Here is a 22453-nt window from a genome sequence, read left to right as displayed (position 1 = left end):
TCCTTGATCCAAACTGCTGTTCCAGTTGCCACCCAGGTGATTTTGCTGGCTGGGTTTTCCCTTTCCCTGCTCTAGAGCATTCCCAAATGGCACCTAGAGTGATTTTTCAACACAGCTTGTAATTTAAAATTGGTCCTTCTGCTGTTCTGCCAGATGTAAATTCGCCTCTTTCAGTCCATTTGTGTCAGGAACTAAAACTGTGAACATTTATCTTTAATATTGGTGGGTGTTAACTGAAATAAAGGTTTATTTTCATGCTCTTTAAAAAAAAAATGTCCTGGAAACCACATGGAAATGAAGCCACTGAGGTTCATAGTGGCTCCTCTAGGGTCTGTCCCAGGAAGTCCAGCTTGCATTCCCTTTCCCAGGATGGATTTTGCCTTGGAAAAGCATCTCCCAAGTAGGTTATTTATGATTAATGAGCTTGCTTTTAGTAACATTTTCTGTCCTCTTGCTTGCTCCTGCTGTCACACCAAATCTGGGGGACTGCAGCTTTTAAATTCTGATCCTTTGGAAAAGAGAGCAGAGAAAGTTGGAGGTGTGGAGCAGATTGGCTTTGGAGTGAGCCAAGGGCAAGGTTTGAGCAGGGGAGTTGATCTCAGCTGGGATGGTGGGAGGGAGCAGGGGGGAGTGATTGCTCAATTCCAAGAGTTAGCTGTGTGGGAAAGGACATGGATTCTGCTGGAATGTTGGGAATCAGTGGGAATGTGTGGTGGCAGCAGTTGGAGGAGCTGAGCCCACCCCTGCCTGGTAACTGTGCCCACAGGGGTGGCTTTGCAAAGACAGAGCTGTGGTTTAATAAACCCAGCGCTGACAGCCAGCTGTGCCCCTTCCAGCTGTGCCCCTTCCAGCTGTGCCAGCTGCTGCTTTCCCAGAGTCATTCCAAGGAGCAGGCACTCTGGGCTGCTCTGCCTCTGCCAGGTTCCATGCTCGGGGTGTCCCCAGGACAGCCACACCTGGTGTTCCTGCTGGAAAGGGTGTCCTGAGGGGGGACTCAGCTGGGATGCTCAGGCTGGATGGAGTTCCAGGACTCTGGTCCTTGTCTCTTGGAGCAAGGCTGCACATGAAACCCCACACTGTGAGTGATTTGGAGATCTATGGGGCAAGGAGAAAATTCATTCCAATGTTCTCTTATCCTTAGGTTGAGGTAGAAAACCAAGATGCAGAAAAAGATGAATGGCAAAATAGTGCTTTATCAAAAAAAAACCCAAAAAACCAAAAACAACCAAAAAGCCAAACCCTTTTTGGCATCTGATGTGCCTTCCTAGCTCAGTTTGGTTTGCAGAGCTGGCTGGAGGGGCTGAGTTGTGCTCAGGCAGAATCCTCTTAGCAGGGTGGTTCCCAGGCAGGGTGTGGAGAACAGGCAGCAGGTTTGGGTTTTTTGGATGTGTGACCCAGTTCTGAGGGAGATGTTTTCCTTTGCTGTCACCCAGCCAGGTGACACAGGTGGCACCAGAGCTCAGAAGCCCAAAGCGCAGTGGCTGAGCTGATATTTGGCAATACCCAAATCTGCACTTGAATGGTGGCAGCAGCAGCTCGTGTCCCTGCTTGGGGACACAGAGGATGCTCCAGGTAAGTTCATACCTGGGCTGCTCCATCTCTAACTGCAACGTTTCAGCTTTATTTAATTTTTAATTGTACTGTGTAAAGCTGGAGCGTGACCAGAGAAAACAACAGGAAGCCAAGTTCAGATTTCCAACATTTTATTTATATACACACATCTGGTAAACAAAGTCATTAAATGTGTAACACCCTTGCAGCCTGTAATTAGAACACTCCAATAAATCACTTAAATTCCTCTTGACAATCCATTTGGCTGAGTACAGATCCTACCTGCTGCTTTTAGTTCTGGAGAGGAATTTTCCTGTCCTGAACTGAGGCAGGGAAGGGGCTCTGGTGCTGTGTCCCTCGTGGGTCTGGTGACACTGGGGACTCTGTGACTTGGTGCCAGGGGAGGAACAGGAGGTGCTGAGCTGTTCCATCCTTCCCTTTTGCAGTTCCTTGCTCTTTCTGGTGGAAATGGTGATTTCCATCTCTGATCCTGGGCTGGGCCGTGGGACAGGGCTTGAGGCAGCCCAGGCTGCAGGAAGAGCTCCCAAAATCCCCAAAATCCAGCTCTGGCATCCCCAGCTGTGCTTCTGATGGCAGAGGAGCAGCCACGTCCACTGGTGAGGTGTGATTGGGAAGGGTTTTGTCACTCGGAGGTGTCACAAGTGAGGGACTGCACTGGCTGTGCTGAAACACTGAAATATTTCGTAAATGCTAAAATCCAGGCTAGGCTCACATCAAAACACTGAAATACTCTGTAAGGTGCCAAAATCCAGGCTGAGCTCACATTGAAACACCAAAATACTCTGTGAAGTGCCAAAATCCTGGCTGAGCTCACATTGAAACACCAAAATATTCTGTAAAGTGCCAAAATCCTGGCTGAGCTCACATTGAAACACCAAAATACTCTGTGAAGTGCCAAAATCCTGGCTGAGCTCACATCGAAACACCAAAATATTCTGTAAAGTGCCAAAATCCTGGCTGAGCTCACATTGAAACACCAAAATACTCTGTGAAGTGCCAAGATCCAGGCTGAGCTCACATCGAAACACCGAAATATTCTGTAAGGTGCCAAAATTCCTGCCGGGCTCACATTGAAACACCAAAATACTCTGTGAAGTGCCAAAATCCTGGCTGAGCTCACATCGAAACACCAAAATACTCTGTAAAGTGCCAAAATCCTGGCTGAGCTCACATTGAAACACCAAAATATTCTGTGAAATGCCAAAATCCTGGCTGAGCTCACATCGAAACACCGAAATATTCTGTAAGGTGCCAAAATCCTGGCTGAGCTCACATCGAAACACCAAAATACTCTGCAAAGTGCCAAAATTCCTGCCGGGCTCACATCGAAACACCGAAATACTCTGCAAAGTGCCAAAATCCTGGCTGAGCTCACATCGAAACACCAAAATATTCTGTAAGGCGCCAAAATTCCTGCCGGGCTCACATCGAAACACCGAAATACTCTGCAAAGTGCCAAAATTCTTGCCGGGCTGACATCGCCCCCTGCCTACCTCGGGAAGGAGCTGCCGCTGAGTTTCACTCGATCCAGAGTCAGGCTCCCTTGGCAGCAGAGGGCGGGAGGCAGGAATGCGCTTGGGAAGACCGAGAGGGCGCTGGGCTCGGGGGCAGGCTCGGGCTCGGGGGCCAGGCTGCCGGGGCTGGAGATGTACTCGGCCGGGGGGATTACGGCTCCGGGGGCTCCATCGGGCTCCATCGCCTCCGCCACCAGCCTCTGGTACAGCTCCGGGAGCTGCTGCTGCTCCTCCGAGCTCTCCCGTGCCCGGTCTCCGTGCATCCCGCTGCCCACCACCGGCTTGTCCCCGGGTTTGGGGGGCTCGGCGTGAGCCGGGGTTTCCTCCACCGGGCTGGTTTCGGGCTCCTCGAAGCCGCCGGGCAGGAAGGGGCTGAAGGGAGCGCTCAGCTCCGCCTGCGGGGGGACACGGAGTGAATCCCGGCACGGAGCTCCCGGGACTCGCTCCCCACATCCTGAGGGAGATCTCGCCTTCTTCTGGGCTTTAATTCGCCCAGCGCGCCCCGCAGTCTCCTCCAGCGGAGATTATCTGCTGCCAGAGATTGCTGGATTTGCTGCTTTAGGAGATTACAGGCTCGCGTGGCTCCAATTGCTTCTTTTTAATGAAGGTTGTGGGATTAGAAGGAAAAACCCCTCTGATTTACCTTGGCAGCCGCTAAGCTCTTGGCCCACGTGGCGTTGGCAGGGTCGGGAATGGCTTTGCTCTGCCACTGCGGCAGGAGGAGGGACAGGAACCTGCAGGGGGGATAAATGCAATTAAAAATGTCAATGGTGGGACCTGCAGCAGCCTTGTGCTCCTTGGGTGTGGAATTAACCCAGGTGTGATTGTGGATCCGCCCTCAGAGGGACCTGCAGAGCTCTTGGCTGGCTGGGGATAATTCCCAGGGATTGCTCCCCTTCAGTTTGGTTTCAAGAGCTGGTTAAAAATTCACAGCATCTATGAACTGCAGCTGTATTTTAAGCTCAGGGCCTGTGTTTATTATCATTCATGTACTCTGAAACCTTCTTTTTGAACAATCCTCACTGCTCCATGCTCGTGAAGGGGCATGACCATCTTGTAGGACATGGGAAAATGGTTTTAAACTAAAGAGGGTCAATTTAGATTAGATGGGAGTAAAGATTCTTAAAAAGCACTGGCACAGGGTGCCCAAAGCAGCTGTGGCTGCCCCTGGATCCCTGGCAGTGCCCAAGGCCAGGCTGGACACTGGGGCTGGAGCACCTGGGACAGTGGAAGTGTCCCTGCCATGGCAGGGGTGGCACTGGGTGGGATTTAAGACCTCTTTCAACCCAAACCATTGTGGGATTTAATCCCTCCTGGTAGCCATCCCGGATTTGTTGGGACACAGCTGGTGGATCCACTCACACTCTCCTTGCTGGAGGCACGGAACAAAGGCAGGCTGAGAGGACGAAGAAGCTGCCGACGAGCACCAGAGTCAGCCAGCCCCCAGCACCTGCAATGCACAGCAGCCACCACTCAGCTCCATCAAAAAGATTTTAAAAAAACCCCAAATCTTTCTGTGCTTCATGAATAAACCACCCTTCACCACAGAGGAAACAGCACAGCACTGGGAGCTTGAAGGCAAAGAAAGAGATTCCACATCCCAAACCCAGCAAATCTTCAGCACCTCAGCACCGAGAGATCTCAGAGAGCTCGAGTGACTGCAGAGGAGCAGGAAAGCATTCCAGAGGGCGGGAGAGGGGATCCGAGGGCAAGCAGCTCCCTTACTCTCCAGGCAGACGCTGTCGCTGTTGCCCCGGGGCCCCTCCCCGGCCGCGGTCGCCGCTGTCATCCAGAGCTCGTGGGGCTCGCCGGGCTCCAGGTGAGCGAGGTGCAGCCAGCGAGGAGCCTTCCCGGCGGGAACGGCTGGGGAAAACCAGGGAAATGGGGAGCCTGGCACGGCATCTGCTGCCTGCAGCTGGGACCGGGCTCCGAGGGAACGTAGGAGGGGGAGGAGGAGGAAGAGGAGGGGGAAAAAGAGGAGGAGGAGGAATAAGGAAAGAGAAAATGAAGAAGAATAAGAGGGGAGAAGAGGAGGAAGAAGAGGATTAAGGGAAAAGGAAAGGAAGATGAGTGAGAGAAAAAAAGAGGAAGACAAGCGGAGGAATAGGAAGAAGAAGAGGAGGAATAAGGATAAAGAAAATGAAGAATAAGAGGGAAGAAGAGGAGGAAGAAGAGGATTAAGGGAAAAGAAAAGGAAGAATAAGAGGGGAAAAGAGAAGGAAGAAGAGGATTAAGGGAAAAGGAAGATGAGTAAGAAAAAAGAGGAAGACAAATAGGAGGAGGAATAGGAAGAAGAGGAGGAAGAAGAAGAGGAGGAGTAAAAGAAAAGGAAGAAGAATCAGATGAAAAAGGAGGAAGAAGAAGAGGAGGAGGAAAAGAAAAGGAAGAAGAATAAGATGAAAAAGGAGGAAGAAGAAGAAGAGGAAGAAGAGGAATAAAGAAAAAGAAAAGGAAGATGAGTAAGAGAAAAAAAGAAGAGGAAGAGGAGTAAGAGGAAGAATAGGGAGAAGAAGAGGAAGAAAGAAGAATAAGAATAAGAAGAAGAGGAGAAGGAAGAAAAATGAGAGAAGATGAGGAAGATAAGGAAGAAAAAGATAAAGAGGAATAAGAAGAGGAGGAAGAAGAATAGGAGGAGCAGTGAGAAGCAGGGATAAATCTGATCATTTCAGACTGAAAGTGACCCCACAGGAGACCTTCAGCAAGGACAGGGGAGCAGGGGCAGCAATTCCAGCCCGGACACCCACCATGGAGCTGGGGCTGGGCCTGCCCATCCTTCCTGAGCAGGTAGATGTGGTACCCAGTGATGCAGCCCCGCTGCTGGGGGGCTGGGATCTCCTCCCAGGAAACCAGCACACCACTGGCCCAGGGGGTTGTGAACATCTGGGGCCCAGCTGATGGGGCTGCAAGACACAGGAGCGGTGTTAGAGCTGAGCTTAAAAAGCCTTGCAGACAGCTGGACAGCATTCCTGGGGTTTACCTTGGGCTGTGGAGTTTCCCCTGACTGATGCAGCCTGCCCAGCTCTGTCCTGATAAAGTGCAGACACGTGGATCTGATAGCAGACGTTGTCCCTGATGTGCTCTGGGGGGAGAAATCACAGCTGCAGAGCTGTGGATTTGCAGGCAGGGCAGAAATATTGCAGCAGCTGCTTAAATCTGAGATAACTCTTGTGATTATTCATAGATCTTTCATAAAGAAGGGAAAGAAATTTTCTCCGATCTGCTGAGCCTGGCAGAGCCTTACTGGGCTTTAAACTGAAAATTGATGGCTTCCCACTGCCAGAGGAAAGGGACAAATGGGATATTGGGAAGGAATTGTTCCCTGGGAGGGTGGGCAGGCCCTGGCACAGAGAAGCCCAAAGAAGCTGTGGTGCCCCTGCATCGCTGGCAGTGATTTTAGTAAAAATTATAGAAATACATAGAATATAGAATCTATAGAAATTATAAAAATAGAGAATCCCAGACTGGTTTGGGTTGGGAGGGACCTTAAATCCCACCCATTGCCACCCCTGCCATGGCAGGGACACCTCCCACCACCCCAGGCTGCTCCAAACCCGGCCCGGAGCACAAATTCCCACCTGACTTGTTGCTAAGACCATTTTCCACCCACCCGGGGTGGCCTTACCTGCTATCACAGTGGACAGGAGGGACGGGGGCAGCTTCACCCAGCCGTGCTGGGGCTGCAGGCGTGGCTCCCTCCAGGGCTCTGCCCACTCCACCAGGTAGCCCCCCAGGGGCACGGCGCCTGCGGCAGGGGGGCTCCAGCTCACCAGGATGCTGCTGTTACCCAGGCCCACGGCAGAGACCCGCTGGGGAGGGGGCAGATCTTGCAGGGGAGAACAAAACAAGGTTCTTGAGGCCTCGGTCAAACCTTTGGGACGTGGGGTTTGCTGGGTCTCGCCCACTCTGGCGCCGTGGGGAGGATAAAATGAATTGCAGTGATAAAGAGAAGGTGCTGATGGGAGGGTGAGGGTTTGCTGGCAGGAACAGTGACATTCCTGGCTTTTCTCATGGGTGGGACACCCACAGCTCGGCCTGGCTGTGCCATCCCAAGCTGGCAGAGCACGCCCCAACAACCTGCCCCGGTGGAAGCTCGAGGATGTGGAGCTGCTGCAGAGATTCCAGAGGAGGAACCGGGATATCCCAAGGGCTGGAGCCCCTCTGGCTGCGAGAGCAGGGGCTGCTCCCCTGCAGGAACCGCAGGGAAAAGCAGATCTGCAGATCCCTGCAGTTCACTGAGGGGAGCACAAGGTGGAGGGACCACAACACCTGCAGGTGTGTCAGGACAGGCACATGAGCCTCACCTGGGCTGCCCAGGTGTGTCAGAATGGGCACAGGAGCTTACTTGGGCTGCCCAGGTGTGTCAGGACGGGCACAGGGGCTTACCTGGGCTGCCTGGGGGTGTCAGGACAGGCACAGGAGCGTACCTGGGCTGCCCAGGTGTGTCAGCACGGGCACAGGGGCTTACCTGCACTGCCCAAGTGTGTCAGGATGGGCAGAGGGTCTTACCTGGGCTGCCCAGGTGTGTCAGGACAGGCACATGAGCCTCACCTGCACTGCCCAGGTGTGTCAGCACGGGCACAGAGGCTTACCTGGGCTGCCCAGGTGTGTCAGGATGGGCACAGAGGCTTACCTGGGCTGCCCAGGTGTGTCAGGACGGGCACATGAGCCTCACCTGGGCTGCCCAGGTGTGTCAGCAGGGCCGCAGGGCTGGAGCTGCCCCGCGCGTTGTGCGCGGTCACCGTGACCCTGTGGGCCGCCCTGGGGGTGACCCTGGAGAAGCTGGTCTGCGTGGTCCGGTGGGATTGTGCCCGGAGCTTCCCCTGCTCCAGCGCTTCCAAGGTGACGGTGTAGCCCAGGATTGTCCCCCCTGCCTCGGAGCGGCTCAGCGCCTGCGGGGACAGCGCGAGCGTCACCGGCTGTGGGCAAGGTGCTGCCAGCTGGGAACGCCGGGCAGGGACCGGGGACAGGACACAGGGAATGGCTCTGCAGGGACACAGGGCAGGGCTGGATGGGGTGTTGGGAATGAGGAGTTGCTCCTGGCAGGGTGGGCAGCCCTGGCACTGTGGCTGCCCCTGGATCTCTGGCAGTGCCCAAGGCCAGGCTGGACACTGGGGCTGGAGCACCTGGGACAGTGGGAGGTGTCCGTTGCTCCTGGAAGGGTGGGCAGGCCCTGGCACTGTGGCTGCCCCTGGATCTCTGGCAGTGCCCAAGGCCAGGCTGGACACTGGGGCTGGAGCACCTGGGACAGTGGGAGGTGTCCCTGCCAGGGCAGGGGTGGCACTGGGTGGGATTTAAGGTCCGTCCCAACCCAACCCCAAATTTCAGGATTTATTTTTGCCACCCAATCCCAGTTTTGCTGTGAGATGCTGACTGCCCCAGCAGCAGCACAGCTGGGGACACTGAAGCCCTTCCTGCCCTGAAGATGAATTCTCACTTTTTTTTTCCCCCCCTACTGAAAGCCACACTTTTCACAAAGGAGGGGGAAAAAGGTGATCAACTGCTCAGCTGGATTTGCCAAAATGAGCAGGTTTTGCTTGGGAGAAAAACCTTGGATTTTACTTAAAGCCACCATAAAGAATTATTGAAATGGAACCACTCAGAACACACATCTCTGACAGCCTGTGGAACACCACACCCTGGTTTTAGCTCCCCTCTGGGTGCCTGCAGTTGTACTCTCAGTTTCAGTTTCCTGATGTTTCTGTGACATTAATTCATTCGTTCGGCTGATTTTTGTCAGAACGAAACAATGCACAAAGCACAAACCAAAATGTTCGCCGTGCTTTGGCAGCAGCCCGGGACTGAGGCAGCACTGGAAACCTGCTGAAATTGAATTTCCAACCCTTTTCTGGGTGTTTGTCTGAGAACAAGAGCACAGCCTTGGTAGGAAGTGGTCCTGAGTGTCAGCCTGGCTTGGGAGCTGCAGTGAAACCTCTAAATGCAGTTTGTCACCCCGTTTTGTGAATGATGCTGCAGGAAGCCACTGCTGATAAAGAAAGTGCTGCAAGATAAAGGTCTGCAAGCCACAGTGGCTGAAGCCACAACGTCTGGGCCCACAGAATTTCATGAGAATTTCTGCTTTCACTTGCAGCCTGCTGTAGTGGGGGGAACACAGTGAATTTTTTTTTTTTAACCCACTTCTGGTGGGTTTTAAACTAAATTCTGTGTGGAATGTTCCCTGGGGGATCCCCGCCCCCGGCTCTGCCCAGCAGATCCTGAAAATGCTTCCAGCTGGGGAATCTGGAGAGGGGCTGGGGATAAAGGGATGGGGGGCAGGACACGGGGAATGGCTTCCCACTGCCAGGGGGGCAGGGATGGATGGGAGATTGGGAATTAGGAATTGTTCCCTGGGATGTGAGAAGGGGTTGGATAGAATTCCCAGAGCAGCTGCGGCCGCTCCTGGATCCCTGGAATGGCCAAGGCCAGGCTGGAGAGGGCTTGGAGACAGTGGGAGGTGTCCCTGCCATGGAACAGGATGACATTCAGGATCCCTCCCAATCCAAATAATTCTGGCATTCCAGAATTTCTGGCATTCCAGAAATTGCAGGTAGAAAAATGCTGATGAGTAAGAGGAGGAATAGGGAGGGGACCCTTGGTCTGTGTCCCTGTCCCTGGGAACTGGTGAAACCTTTGTGCTCTGCCAGGGTTCAGTCCTTCCCTGCCAGCCTAAAAATCACCATTTCTCCTCTCTCCTGGCTCTGGTTTCATTTCCCCTCTCAGCTGGCTGCGTTTTGCAGCCTCTGCTGGGCTATCCTGGGTTTCAAGGTGTGGCTGGGCTGTGGATTCTATCCCCATCTGTCAGAGCTGGGGCAGTTCTCTCCTGTTCTTTGGGCAGTTTTCTTGATTTCTCCCACAGCCAATCCTCCCTCCAGGAGATCTCTGCTGTTAATGGGCCGCCAGGGGGATTCAGTGCACTCACCTTCCAGAACAGGGAGAGGTTCTGGTGCCCCGAGTCCAGCTCCTGCTGCCGGTACCAGACATCCAGGGTTCCCGTTGGCACTGGAGGGAAGGAAAAGCAGAGCAGTGGCAGTGGCTGGGGTTTGGAGCCAGCAAACGAGGTAAAACCCCTGAGAAAATTCAAATTTAATCTTTGAAATGCCCCTGGAGTGCTGCAGGGTGTGATAACCCAGGTTTGCTGCTGTTTGGTTGCTTTGAGGGTGGCAGCACGAGGAGAAGAAGCCATAAACCGCCCAGGTTTGCTGTTGTTTGGCTGTTTGAGGGTGGCAGCACGAGGAGAAGAAGCCATAAACCCAGGGAGAAGAGTTTGGATGTGCTGGTGGCTTTGTCCTGACCTCAGTAATCTGGATGGCTCCCAAGGGAAGCCACACATCAAAGCACAGCATTAGCTCCTGTCTTTGCATAAATTTGAGGCCTCTGAAGGTCCTTGGGCTCGGCTCCATCAATCCTAGAACAACAGGCAGCCTGGGATGAGGGCACGTGGGGATGTGTGGGATTTTCCTGTCTGATAAATGCCTTCAACAGCTTCTCTGAGGCAGCTTAAACCCCTGGCTCCTTCCACAGTTCTGACTGGAAACTCTTGGTGTTTTGAGCAAACCTCCCAAAACGACATCAAAGGGAAGGTCTGGCTGGTGGATGAGCTCCCAAAATCCAGCACCAGAGGTGAAGGGGTCAGGAAAGCTGGGGTGACAGAGGATGGCAGAGCTTTGCTCCTCAAGGACCAGCTCATCAATTCCAATTAACAGCAGGAGCAGGGGCAGCTGATGGCAGCCCAGGGCTGAGCACAGCCACAAATCCCTGCAGGTCAGCATTTGGGGAGCAGCTTGTCCTGGAGTGGCTGCAGGGCACAACTGCAACAGGAACAAGGAGCAGAAATAAACCCAGAGCACTGGCTGCGAGCTCAGAGCAGAAAAATCCCATCCTGGCATTGCATCTGCTGCCCTCCAGCCTGGCTTTGAAAGCCTGTGGACCACGTGAACGAGGGTTTTGGCAGCTGGCACAAAAAGGAGCAGGAACAGGAATTTCTCCTCGGAAAGGTTTAATTTTGGGAGACAGCTCGTGGGGAAGCTCAGCAGAGCAGCGAAGATGCACCCAGAGCTGCTTGTCTGCAGCCTCCCCTTGCTCTGAGGGCACAAAGATCAGCCAAAAACCCCAGGGCGGGTTGGGGGGGATGGCCACAAGCTCAGGGTGCAACAAAAAGGGGAGAAAACTGTTGAGAGGAAGGTGGGGGAGGCAGGGAAAGGTTCACACCTCCCAAATCAATCAATGCCTCTTACAGAAAGTGCTGCTGTCACGGGGAAAGGGGAAATGGGTGACTCAGAACAGCCCCAGCCCCAGTAATTCACAAAAAGGAGCAGCCAAAGCCAAGCAGGAGAGCACAGAACCACAGAATGACAAGGGTTGCACGGCACCTTAAAGAGCATCTCACCCCAACCCCCAAATCCTTCTCAGGGAGCTCTGGAGATTCCTCTTTTGGAACATCTTCACCGTTCTCTCGTTAAAAACGCAATTTTCTTACAGAAACTTCTCCCCCTTGGCTCGGGGGCTGGGTCTGGAGCTCAGCCCAGCAGCCCAGCAGCAGTTTGGCCCCTGAGCTGGGCTTTGCTGTGGGTGCAGAGCCCCGAGCGGGGCTCAGGGCAGGTCTTTACCTGCGGCTGGGGTGCTGCCCTGGCTGCTGCTCCAGTCGCTCCAGAGCCCTCGGCCGGGCAGCATCCTGCAGCTCAGCTGGAACTCGTGGGCTGTGTCGGGCTCCAGCCCCTGCAGATGGTGTTTCTCCCTGCTGGGGCTCTCCACCTTCAGTGGGGATGAAGAAATCGGTATTAAACTCCCGAGGAAACAAGGGCTGCAGGGGCTGAGTTACAAACTCAGCCACAGATTTAAAATCAGCAGAGAAAACCCTGAGCTGAGGCAGCCTCAGAGACTCAAGGGATGATGCAAGGAAATCATCAGCCCTGCAGGGTTTTGTCTGAAAAATCCCTCATTTCTTACGTGCCCACAGCAAAATCTGTGTTGGGGTGATGTGCTCAGCTCCCAGCAAAGCGTCCTTTTTGCCACTTGCAGTGAAAACTTCATGGAACCATGGAATGTTTGGGTTGGGAGGGACCTTAAATCCCCCCCAGTGCCACCCTGCCATGGCAGGGACACCTCCCACTGTCCCAGGTGCTCCAGCCCCAGTGTCCAGCCTGGCCTTGGGCACTGCCAGGGATCCAGGGGCAGCCACAGCTGCTCTGGGAATTCCAGCCCAGCCTCTCCCCAGGGAACAATTCCCAGTATCCCATCTAAATCTACCTTCTTTCACCTTCCAGCCGTTCCCTGTGTCCTGTCCCTCCATCCCTTGTCCCCAGCCCCTCTGCAGCTCTCCCGGCGCCCCTCTGTGCCCTGCCAGGGGCTCTGAGCTCTGCCCAGGTCTCTCTCCTGCCCACGAGTCCCTGAATCCCAGCAGGATTACCGTGCTCCAGCCGTGCCTGCCGAGGGGACGATACCTCAGCCTGCAGTGCTGTGCCTGTGCCCCGCGGTGCCGCTGAATGGTGCAGCTGGTGGCAGAGGAGTCATCGAATTCCACCGAAAATTCGGGAGGGTGCGGCTTCACTGGCACCAAAACAGGGGAACAAACAGGGCTCAGAGAGGGGGTTAGGTGGAAAACAGGATTACTGCTTCAGGCTGGGTGGGTGATTTTCCCAAGAGGTTTAATGTTTTTCCAAGAGGTCCTGAATATTTTCAGGTCTCCCCCAAGGTCTGGGGCTGGCTGAGAGGGGGGCAGTGGTGCCTCACCTATGTCTATCAGCATGAAGGTGAGCGGCTGGGAAGAGGCATTTCCCAGCTGGTTGGAGGCAGAAACCACCACGGTGTAATTGGAGTCAAAATCCAGGCTGCTCAGAGCCCCAGAGCCGAAAACCTGGCCGGGAGTTTCTTCTGGAAAGGAAAAGACATCGGTCCCGTTGGAGAGCCTGGAGCAGGAGGAAAGGATTGGTTGGATTTTCTGAGGAGGAAAGGTGAGCCCTGGGGGTGGGGGGTGTCCTGGTTTAGGGATCACACCAGGACATGGGGACAGGGACAATCCTGGGGCTGTGGGGTGTCCTGGTTTAGGGATCACCCCTGGCCATGGGGACAGGGAAAGCCCTGGGGCTGTGGGGTGTCCTGGTTTAGGGATCACCCCTGGCCATGGGGACAGGGACAGCCCTGGGGGTGTGGGGACAAGGTTCCCTTTCCAAAGGGATGGATTGGCACAGCCTCTTCACTGAACCCCGAGGGAGCTGCAGGGCATGATGAGAAAGCTGCTGCAGGGGGTAATTAGGCATTAATTGTATTCCCAGCCCGGCGCTTACTCTATCCCGTAGGCAGTGTGCAGGTAGGTGAGCCTGCCTTTGTGCCAGGTGCAGGTGGGATGTCCCCGTGTCCCCTTCTGGATGCAGGACACGTTCCTGGGCTTATCTGGAGGACCTGAAACAGAAATTCCTGTCAGTCCTGACATCCATGACCTTCCAGGGTCCTTCAGTCCAACGTTCCCAGCCAGCCTGGCTCTGTGGCTCTCCCCCAGAGGTGTGGGAAGGAGATTTTGAGGGGATGCAGGGCAGGGAGGGCGGTGTTTGCTCTGGGCAGACAGCTTTGTCGAGCCTCTCTCCCTTCAGGAGTAACACAGCTGCGCAATTCCAGCCGGGAATATTCCCAGTGGGAAGAGCAGTCCCGGACACAGCAGTGCCCAACAGGCTTCCCTCTCCCACAGGAGAGCCGTAAGAAGCAATTAAGACCTTTAGGCGGTAATTAAGCAGGGCTTTTCCTTACTCCCACACTGGATATCGATGCCGCAGATGAGTTTTCTCCTGTCCCCACAGATGCACCTGCAGGTGAAGTTGTGCCTGCCGTGGGCAGTCACCAGGAAGGTTTTGCTCACCGAGCCCCCCTGGGCTCGGATTTGCTCGGAGCTGTTGAGGAAAATCGCTGCCCAGCACCAGCGCCGTGGGGCTGCCAGCTGGCAGGACAGGGTGACCTTGGTGCCACCAGGGATGGCACAGCAGGGGCTGGCTGTCACCTTCCCTCTGTCACAGACCTCTGAGGCTCTGCTGGCGCTCACCGGCCCCTTCCTGCAGGGTCCTGCAAGGGAAAGGGAAAGCAGCCTCAGCAGGAGCCCCTGAACCGGCTGCAGGACGGGCAAGAGCCGCCCCAGGTGTTTGGTGAGAAATTCCGGGCTCTGCACATGAACTTGTGGGATCTGGCTGGGATCAGCAGCCACGGCATCGCCCCCAGTCCCCAAAAACCCAGGGAGCCCCAGGAACAAAGTGCCAGAACCCTCCTTTTGCTGGGATTGGAAAGGTGTCTGTGTCAGCAGGGCTGTGGCAGGAGGTGCAGGAAGGACCTGGAGCTGCTGCAGGGCTGGAGCCGGGCTGGGAGAGCTGGGAATGTTCACCTGGAGAGGGGAAGGATCCAGGGAGAGCTCAGAGCCCCTGGCAGGGCCTGGAGGGGCTCCAGGAGAGCTGGAGAGGGACTGGGGACAAGGCCTGGAGGGACAGGACACAGGGAATGGCTCCCACTGCCAGAGGGCAGGGATGGATGGGACACTGGGAATTGGGAATTGTTCCTGGCAGGGTGGGGAGGGGCTGGGCTGGAATTCCCAGAGCAGCTGTGGCTGCCCCTGGATCCCTGGCAGTGCCCAAGGCCAGGCTGGACACTGGGGCTGGAGTACCTGGGACTGTGGGAGGTGTCTCTGCCATGGCAGGATGGGCTTTAAGGTCCTTCCACCCCAACCCCAAATTCTGGGATTTTGTGATTTTTCTCCTGTTCATGAGCTCTGCCTGTCCCTCTGCCTTTTCTCACAAAGCCAACGGCTCTGCCTGGAGCTGAAAACCAAACAAAGTCCCTGCATCACTTATTAACCCCAGGAAGGAAGAGGTTCACTGGCTCTTGGGGTAGAAGCTGGAAAAACCCCACCCTAATTAGGCTGAGTGATAATTACTCCTCCGAGAGAGAATTGCTGTGTAGGAAGAAGCCTCTCTTACCTGCTGTGAGCTGCAGCACCAACCAAAGTGCCGAGGGCACGATCCGTGGAAGTGGCATTTTTGTGCCTGGAGAGAGAGGAATTCCTGTTACCAGCTCCGAAAAACGGGAATATTATGTATACAGATCTTTGTGGGTTTTTTTTTTTTTTCTGCTTTACTCCTCTCTACTTTACTGTAAAGTAGAAAAAAGATTTTTTTTTTTCCCCCCCAGAAAATCCCAAATGCTCAGTTTGTGAGACCTTTCCAGTGAACATTCCCTGGTTTTGTTGGGATCCAGAGGCTGTGCTGCTCAGCCTTGCAGCGGTGCCTCAGCTCAGCCAGGTCCTGCTCATGCGGTGCCTTTTGTAGGTGATTCGCGAGTGCCAGGATGAGCAATCTCAGCAGCTTCTTCAGGGAAATGCTCTGCCTTCCACTAAGCCTGGGGGCTGTGTCAACAACAGCCTGCCAACAGCTGCTGCTGACAGCGGTGCCCAAAATACCCGAGGAAAACAAACAGCCTCAAAACCAGCCTCAAACCAGTTTAAAATCCAGCCTCAAAATCCAGCCTCAAAACCAGTTTAAAATCCAGCCTCAAACCAGTTTAAAATCCAGCTTAAAATCCAGCTTAAGATCCAGCCTAAAATCCAGCCTCAAAAACAGTTTAAAATCCAGCCTAAAACCAGTTTAAAATCCAGCCTAAAATCCAGCCTCAAAATCCAGCCTAAGATCCAGCCTCAAAACCAGTTTAAAATCCAGCTCAAAATCCAGCCTCAAAATCCAGCCTCAAAACCAGTTTAAAATCCAACCTCAAAACCCAGCCTCAAAATCCAGCCTCGAAACCAGTTCAAAATCCAGCCTAAAATCCAGCCTAAAATCCAACCTCAAAACCAGTTGAAAATCCAGCCTAAAACCCAGTTTAAAATCCAGCCTAAAACCCAGTTTAAAATCCAGCCTAAAATCCAGCCTCGCTTCAAAGCCTTTGGTCAGAGGACGTGAGCCGTGATGGGAGTAAAGGATGAGGAACTGCTGAGGAGCCACGCCAGCTCAGAGCCAAGAAAAAGGGAAATTAATGGGAAATTCGGGGAAATTAACAGGGGGAAATTAATGAGAACCCCCCAGGTGGCACAGCAGGGAGGGAAATCAGCAGTGCTGGTTGGGGGGCACTGAAATCCCCCAGGGCATGGCACTGAGACCCGCAGGAGCTGGCTGTGGGTGCTCCTGTCCCCAAAATGCCATCCCGGATGTGCCTCGGGCTGTCCCCGCTCCTTTCAGCGCCGCTTCTCGCTCCAAAACCTCTGTGTGCTTCCCAGGAACTGACGGGAACGGGCTGGGCAGCGGAGGAGAGAGGAACACCTCGGTCATTTCGGGTAGAAAAACCCCATATTTGTGCCCCGGATCTCACACATCCCCGGTTGCTGACGCTGGCCGGGTTTTTGGGGAAGCTCTGTGGGGACAGTGGCACCCCGGGTCATCCAAAGCTCGGGACTGTCCCACCGAGGCTGGGGCTGTTCCCAAAGCTGCCAGGAGTGGGGAAGGAATCAGAGCTGCGGGAAAATCCCCGGGCATTCCCAAAGATGCCAGGAGTGGGGAAGGAATCAGAGCTGCGGGAAAATCCCCGGGCAGGAAAATCCCGGGGCGGCAGCATCCCAGGGCAAAGGAAATCCCAGGTAAGGAACATCCCAAGGCAAAGGAAATCTCAGGTAAGGAACATCCCAGGGCAAAGAAAATCACGGGTAAGGAACATCCCAGGGCAAAGCAAATCCCGGGTAAGGAACATCCCAGGTAAGGAACATCCCAGGGCAAAGGAAATCCCAGGGCAAAGCAAAACCCGGGTAAGGAACATCCCAGGGCAAAGCAAATCCCGGGGCGGGAAAATCCTGGGACAAGAGCGTCTCACAGTAGAGAAAATTCCAAGTTAGAAGCATCCCAGGGCAGGAGAATCCCAAAACACTGAACATCCCAGAACAGCAGCATCCAAGAGCAGGAATATCCCAGGGCAGGAACATCCCTAAGGAATGAAAATCCCAGAGCAGGAGAATCCCAAAACATTGAACATCCCAGAACAGCAGCATCCAAAAGCAATGAGAATCCCAGGGCAATGAAAATCTCAGAGCAGGAGCATCCCAAAGCAATGAAAATCCCAGGGCAGGAGCATCCCAAAGCAATGAAAATCCCGGGACAGGAGGATCCCGGGGCAGTGACAATCCCAGGATCCCGGGGCAGTGACAATCCCGGGACAGGAGGATCCCGGGGCAGTGACAATCCCAGGGCAGCAGCATCCCGCGGGATGCCGCCTTTCCTCGGCACGGGGGGATCCCCAGCCCCGGGAGGCTCGGGGGGCTCCCGGACATCCCCGGTGTCCCGGCCGGAGTTACCGACCCCGAGCCCCTCGGGGGGCTGCCCGGCCCGGGGGATGCTCGGGACGGGAGAGGAAGGGAAAAGAAAAGAAAGGGAAAAAGGGAAGAGGAAGAGGAGAGGAGATAAAAAACAGAATTTTTGCTCAGAGCGAGGGGCTCGTCAGAGGCACAGCCGCTCTCATTTTAGCCTCTCTGCAAGATGATATTCGGCACCCCCCGGTGCCCCGGCCGGGGTTACCGACCCCGAGCCCCTCGGGGGGCTGCCCGGCCCGGGGGATGCTCGGGACGGGAGAGGAAGGGAAAAGAAAAGAAAGGGAAAAAGGGAAGAGGAAGAGGAGAGGAGATAAAAAACAGAATTTTTGCTCAGAGCGAGGGGCTCGTCAGAGGCACAGCCGCTCTCATTTTAGCCTCTCTGCAAGATGATATTTTCTTTCTCTCATATTTTCCAGCACCCCCACAACCACTGCCGCATTTAACAGAGTTTTAAATGAATTAATGTCTTGCTGCTGCTGTTCCTTCTCTTCTCAGGCCATCAGCGACAAAAACTCAGTTTTTCTGCCTGGTTGTGCTCAGTTTTTCTTCCCTCAGCACGGGTATGCCAGGGCAGCTCTAGCAATGAGGGGACACAACATGCGCAGCCTCCGGGAACCCCAAATTTTCCCTTGGAGCATCCAGCTGCTTTTCCTCCCCCCAAAAACCAGGAGCAACATTTGGGCTCCTTTCCAGAGCCGCCAATAATTATCATTAATTTACTGGGGGGGGGGGGGGGGAAAGGGGGGGGTAAAAACCCCAAAAAATCCCCAATACCAACAGCTCCTTTTTACCTCCTGTTTCCCCTCTGCCTTCATCGGTTCCCGTGACGCTTCCCGTTTTCCAGCGCCTTCCCTGCGGGCGCAGCCCGGTCCCTGCGGGTCCGTGCGCTCCCGGGAATGTTCGGGGCGGGCTCCGCTGCCCGGGGCCCTTCGGGGGAGGATGCTGATGGATGGATTTGTGTTCTGTGACAGCACGAGGAAATCACCTCCACTCCACCGCCTGCTTCCTTTTTGCTTCTGTTTTTTTTTCTTATTTCCTTTTTCTTCTCCTTTTTAAAAGCTTTTTTTTTTTTTTTTCCTGTAAATTGTCTTTCCTTTCCTTTATATTTTTGTTTTCCATTTTTCTTTTTTTCCCTTTATCTTATCTTCTTTCATATTTTTTCTTTACCTTTGTCTTGTTTTCATTTTTCTACTTTCTTTCTTTCTCTATTACTTTTTCTTTCTCCATTTTATTTTTCTTCTTTTTCTTTGTCCTTTTTCCTTTCCTTTTTTCCCCTTTTCCTTTTCCCTTTTTTCTTTTCCCCTTTTTATATTTTTTATATTTTTTATCCTTTTTATCTTATATTCTTTATCATATTTTTTCTTTATCATCTTTTTTATTATCTTTTTTCTTTATAATCTTTTTTCTTTATCATTTTTTATATTTTTTCCCTTTCTTCTTTATACTTTTCTCATCTTTTCCCCTTTCTTTTTTGTCTTTAAAAAAAAAATCTTTTCCCTTTTCTTTTTATCTTTTCTATATTTTTTATCTTTTTTATCTTTTCCCCTATCTTTTTTCTCCCTTTTCCTTTCCTGCTTTCCCCTCTCCTATAACTTTAAGCACTGGACTCTGCTTTTTCCTATGATTCACTGAACTCTGAAAAACCAGGAAGGCACAGAGGGGCACGGGGCAAATCTCACCGGTGTCCAGCCTGGCCTTGGGCACTGCCAGGGATCCAGGGGCAGCCACAGCTGTTCCAGGCCTGCCCACCCTGCCAGGAACAATTCCCAATTCCCAATCTCCCATCCATCCCTGCCCTCTGGCAGTGGGAGCCATTCCCTGTGTCCTGTCCCTCCAGGCCTTGTCCCCAGTCCCTCTCCAGCTCTCCTGGAGCCCCTCCAGGCCCTGCCAGGGGCTCTGAGCTCTCCTGGATCCTTCTCCTCTCCAGGTGAGCACCCCCAGCTCTCCCAGCCTGGCTCCAGAGGGGCTCCAGCAGCTCCAGGGGCTCCATAACTTCCCTCTGGTGTCCCTCTCTGCTTCCCTGGAGCCCCTGGAGCTGAGCTGGCCCCAGCTGCAGCAGCAGAAGGAGCCATCCCTCCCTGTGGGTGGCTGTCCCTCAGCAGTGGCTCGGTGTTCCCCATCCCTTTGTGAGTGTGCTGTCCCCAGCAGGATGGAATGAGTGACTCAGCCTGGAAAATCCCATTGCTCTGCCCCCCCCCGAGCTGCCAGCCCTGCCGAGGGAGGGCCCAAGGAGGGTTTGGGTCCAGCAGCGCTGCTCTGGGAGATCCGGTGGTGCACAGAACACACCCACAGCTCCCTCCTCCAGAGGCTCAGCCCGTGGGCTTGTCCCTGATCCTGGGGCAAGATCCACCCCTCTCTGCTGAGGGAATGCTGGGCTGGTTTGGGGAGCAGCAATCCCAGGGTCTGCCCTGTTCCTCCACTCACCTCTGCCACTCACTGCGTGTTCTCTGCGTGCAGCCCTGCTCCTCCATCCCAGCCCTGCTCCCGCGGCCCTCCCGCTGCCATCCTGGTGGGATTTGCCCTGGGAAGGTGGCACTGGGGGCTGGCACTGGTGAGAGCCAGCCACAGCCTCACCCCTCACATCCTGTGCTCTGAAACACCAGCCTGGTGTCAGTCTGTGCCACTGAGCTCAGCCCTGGCCAGGGCTGCTCACCCTCCTGCAAACCCCACGGAGGCTCAGGGATGGGAGAGGCTCCCCCAGATCCCATCATTTTTTAAGGATTATCCCCAGTTTTGTAGTGAGGCTGCCCCAGCAGCTGCTGGCCTTGCCCTGGCACGTTTTCAGGAGGGTTCTGCTGAACCAGGCACTTCTCTGCAGCTTTGCACCAGCCTTGGTCACAATCTGGGCTTTGATCTCCGCTCTGTGTGCTCAGAAATCCCCCAAGGCCTGGGGTGTTACTGAGCTCTGTGACACCTCCCAGCCTGAAATCCAATTTTAGCCCCTGCAGCGCCTTTATCTGTCACCCCATCTCTCCACAATTTACTGACAGCCAGACCCTGGCAGGGCTTCCAGCACGGCTGGGGCTGCACAGCAGAGGAGACTCAGGGCAGGTTCCCATCCTCTCCTGGTCCTGCTGCTCTTCCCAAAGGCTTTGAGAGGCTTTTGGCCTTTGGTGCTGAGGCTTTGCCAGCTGCACTAACCCAGACTGTAGATGAGGAGCAAGTGAAGGTCACGCTGGTGACTAAGCTGAGCCCAAACCCAGCTCTGTGCTGCCAACCTCAAACCAGAATGAATTCCACGTCCTCCTGCATGGCAGTGGCACCAAGGGTTTAAAACTGCAGCTCAGATGCAGGTTTAATACACCATTTATTGTGTGTTAAATTTATTCATCGTTTCTTCAGTCTCGTTTCAGGTTAAATCCCTTCTGAGCTGACTTTTTGGAGAGGTGAACAAGTCCCACGGGAGAGTCTGGCTGATCTCTGGGGTGGTGGGATCTCCTTGCACCTTGGGCTCCCCTTGTGAGACACCCCCTGCCCTGCAGGGCTGCAGTTCAGAGCAGGGCTGGGTGGCTCTCTCTGCTCTCTCTGTTCTCTCTGAATTCTCTGAATTCTCTGCTCTCTCTGTTCCCTCTGCTCTCTCTGCTCTCTGAACTCTGCTCTCTCTGCTCTCTCTGCTCTCTCTGTTCTCTCTGAATTCTCTGCTCTCTCTGAATTCTCTGTTCTCTCTGCTCTCTCTGTTTTTTCTGCTCTCTCTGCTCTCTGAACTCTCTGCTCTCTCTGCTCTCCCACCCCCTGAACTGCCTGCACCCCATTCCTTGCTCCTTTTCACTTGTTCCCTCCTTCCCTTCATGTAAAAACCTTTCTTTGTCAGAACTTTGGTGGTGATGGGACAGCACCGTGGTGCGTCTCTGGGGGTCCTGAAAACCGTGGAGCTCATTCCTGAGCCGATAAACAAGTGGGAATCTCTGCCACTGGATCCGACTGCCAACGGTAAAACCAAGCTGAAAACAGGGGATAGAAAACCCTGATATCAAAAATTAGGGGGTTTGTAATATTTGAGAGAAGGAGGGAACCCTGAGAAGTTAAAACAAATGGGAGTGACTCTGTGACGGGCTTCATGGGATGCCCCATTCCTGGGAGTGTTCCAGGCCAGGCTGGATGGGGCTTGAGCAGCCTGGGATGGTGTTTGGGATCACAGAATCCCAGAATGTTTTGGGTTTACCTTAAATCCCACCCAGTGGCACCCCTGCCATGGCAGGGACACCTCCCTCTGTCCCAGCCCCAGTGTCCAGCCTGGCCTTGGGCACTGCCAGGGATCCAGGGGCAGCCACCGCTGCTCTGGGCACCTGTGAAATATTTCCTTTAGCGGAAATATTCCCTTTATTAGCAGAAATATTTCCTTTATTAGCAGAAATATTTCCTGCATCTCCCAGGGATCAGTGGGAGGGTGGCACTGGTGGCTCTCTGGTATCCATCCGTGATGGGAGCTGGGAATTCTCCATCCCTGCCCTGCTGCTGGGAGAACTGGGAGAACAGGAGCTGTGCTCCTCTGCCCATGGGGATTTGCAGGATTCCCGGGGCTGGAAATCCACCCAGCAGCTCCTGAAGGGCAGGACCAGCCCTGTTTGCTGGCTGGAGGAGCATTCCCCCCCGAGCTTTGGCAGCTCAGGTGAAAGAGCACCACGAGTTTCAGGATGTGGACGCTGAAAAAAAACAAAACTTCCCCCCCTCCTCACGTTTGGGCTGCTCAGAGTCGTGTGGTGTTCTTGTACAATTTCCTTCCTGCGCAGGCAGCACTTTCTAATTTAGTTTTGGGCTCCCTGCCGTGCCACACTCCCATTTCTGTGTTGGTTTGCTGCTTCTGAGGGAGAATCCTCCCCTCCTTGGCAGGGCACTGCCCCTCTGGAAGCAGTGACAGATTCCTGGGGCAGGGAGGAACAGGCACGGCACACACGAGGGGGGTTTGGAAGGGTTGAGGACAAACAACAAAATTAATCCACTTGTGCAACAGCTGATGGAGAAATGCTCACAGTGCCTAGGAACAACTGGAAAAAAAAATAAATTGGGAATATTTTGTAAGTCCCAGAACACCTGGAAACGGTTTCAGGGC

At 54.0% G+C, this 22453-nt stretch overlaps 1 protein-coding gene across 1 annotated transcript; it reads right to left on the bottom strand.

The window, feature by feature from the left end:
- Positions 1-3061: 3061 nt before the first annotated feature.
- IL12RB2 (interleukin 12 receptor subunit beta 2) lies at positions 3062-18226 on the bottom strand. The gene is made up of 16 exons (XM_041398331.1): positions 18195-18226; positions 15035-15100; positions 13824-14132; positions 13367-13481; positions 12813-12988; positions 12490-12629; positions 11690-11834; positions 10003-10082; positions 7759-7975; positions 6709-6909; positions 6064-6165; positions 5831-5986; positions 4812-4949; positions 4449-4536; positions 3730-3820; positions 3062-3481 (listed from the first exon to the last, which is right to left on the bottom strand). Exons 2-16 carry the CDS (start codon positions 15090-15092, stop codon positions 3062-3064), a joined length of 2436 nt encoding a protein of 811 aa, XP_041254265.1. The 5' UTR covers positions 15093-15100; positions 18195-18226.
- Between the last annotated feature and the right edge of the window lie 4227 nt (positions 18227-22453).

This window comes from Onychostruthus taczanowskii, unplaced genomic scaffold, assembly GCF_017590055.1.
Source record: "Onychostruthus taczanowskii isolate IOZ18803 unplaced genomic scaffold, ASM1759005v1 scaffold144, whole genome shotgun sequence".
NCBI classification, from domain to species: Eukaryota; Metazoa; Chordata; class Aves; order Passeriformes; family Passeridae; genus Onychostruthus; species Onychostruthus taczanowskii.
The sequence above is the reverse complement of the archived record's forward strand: the minus strand, read 5'-3'. Positions and strand labels throughout refer to the sequence as shown.

Coding starts and splice junctions, on each gene's coding strand:
- IL12RB2 (XM_041398331.1), bottom strand. CDS start 15,092: ATGCCACTTCCACGGATCGTGCCCTCGGCACTTTGGTTGGTGCTGCAG. Junction 14,133..15,034: donor GGTGCTGCAGCTCACAGCAG/GTAAGAGAGGCT, acceptor TTTCCCTTGCAG/GACCCTGCAGGAAGGGGCCG. Junction 13,482..13,823: donor CATCGATATCCAGTGTGGGA/GTAAGGAAAAGC, acceptor TTTCTGTTTCAG/GTCCTCCAGATAAGCCCAGG.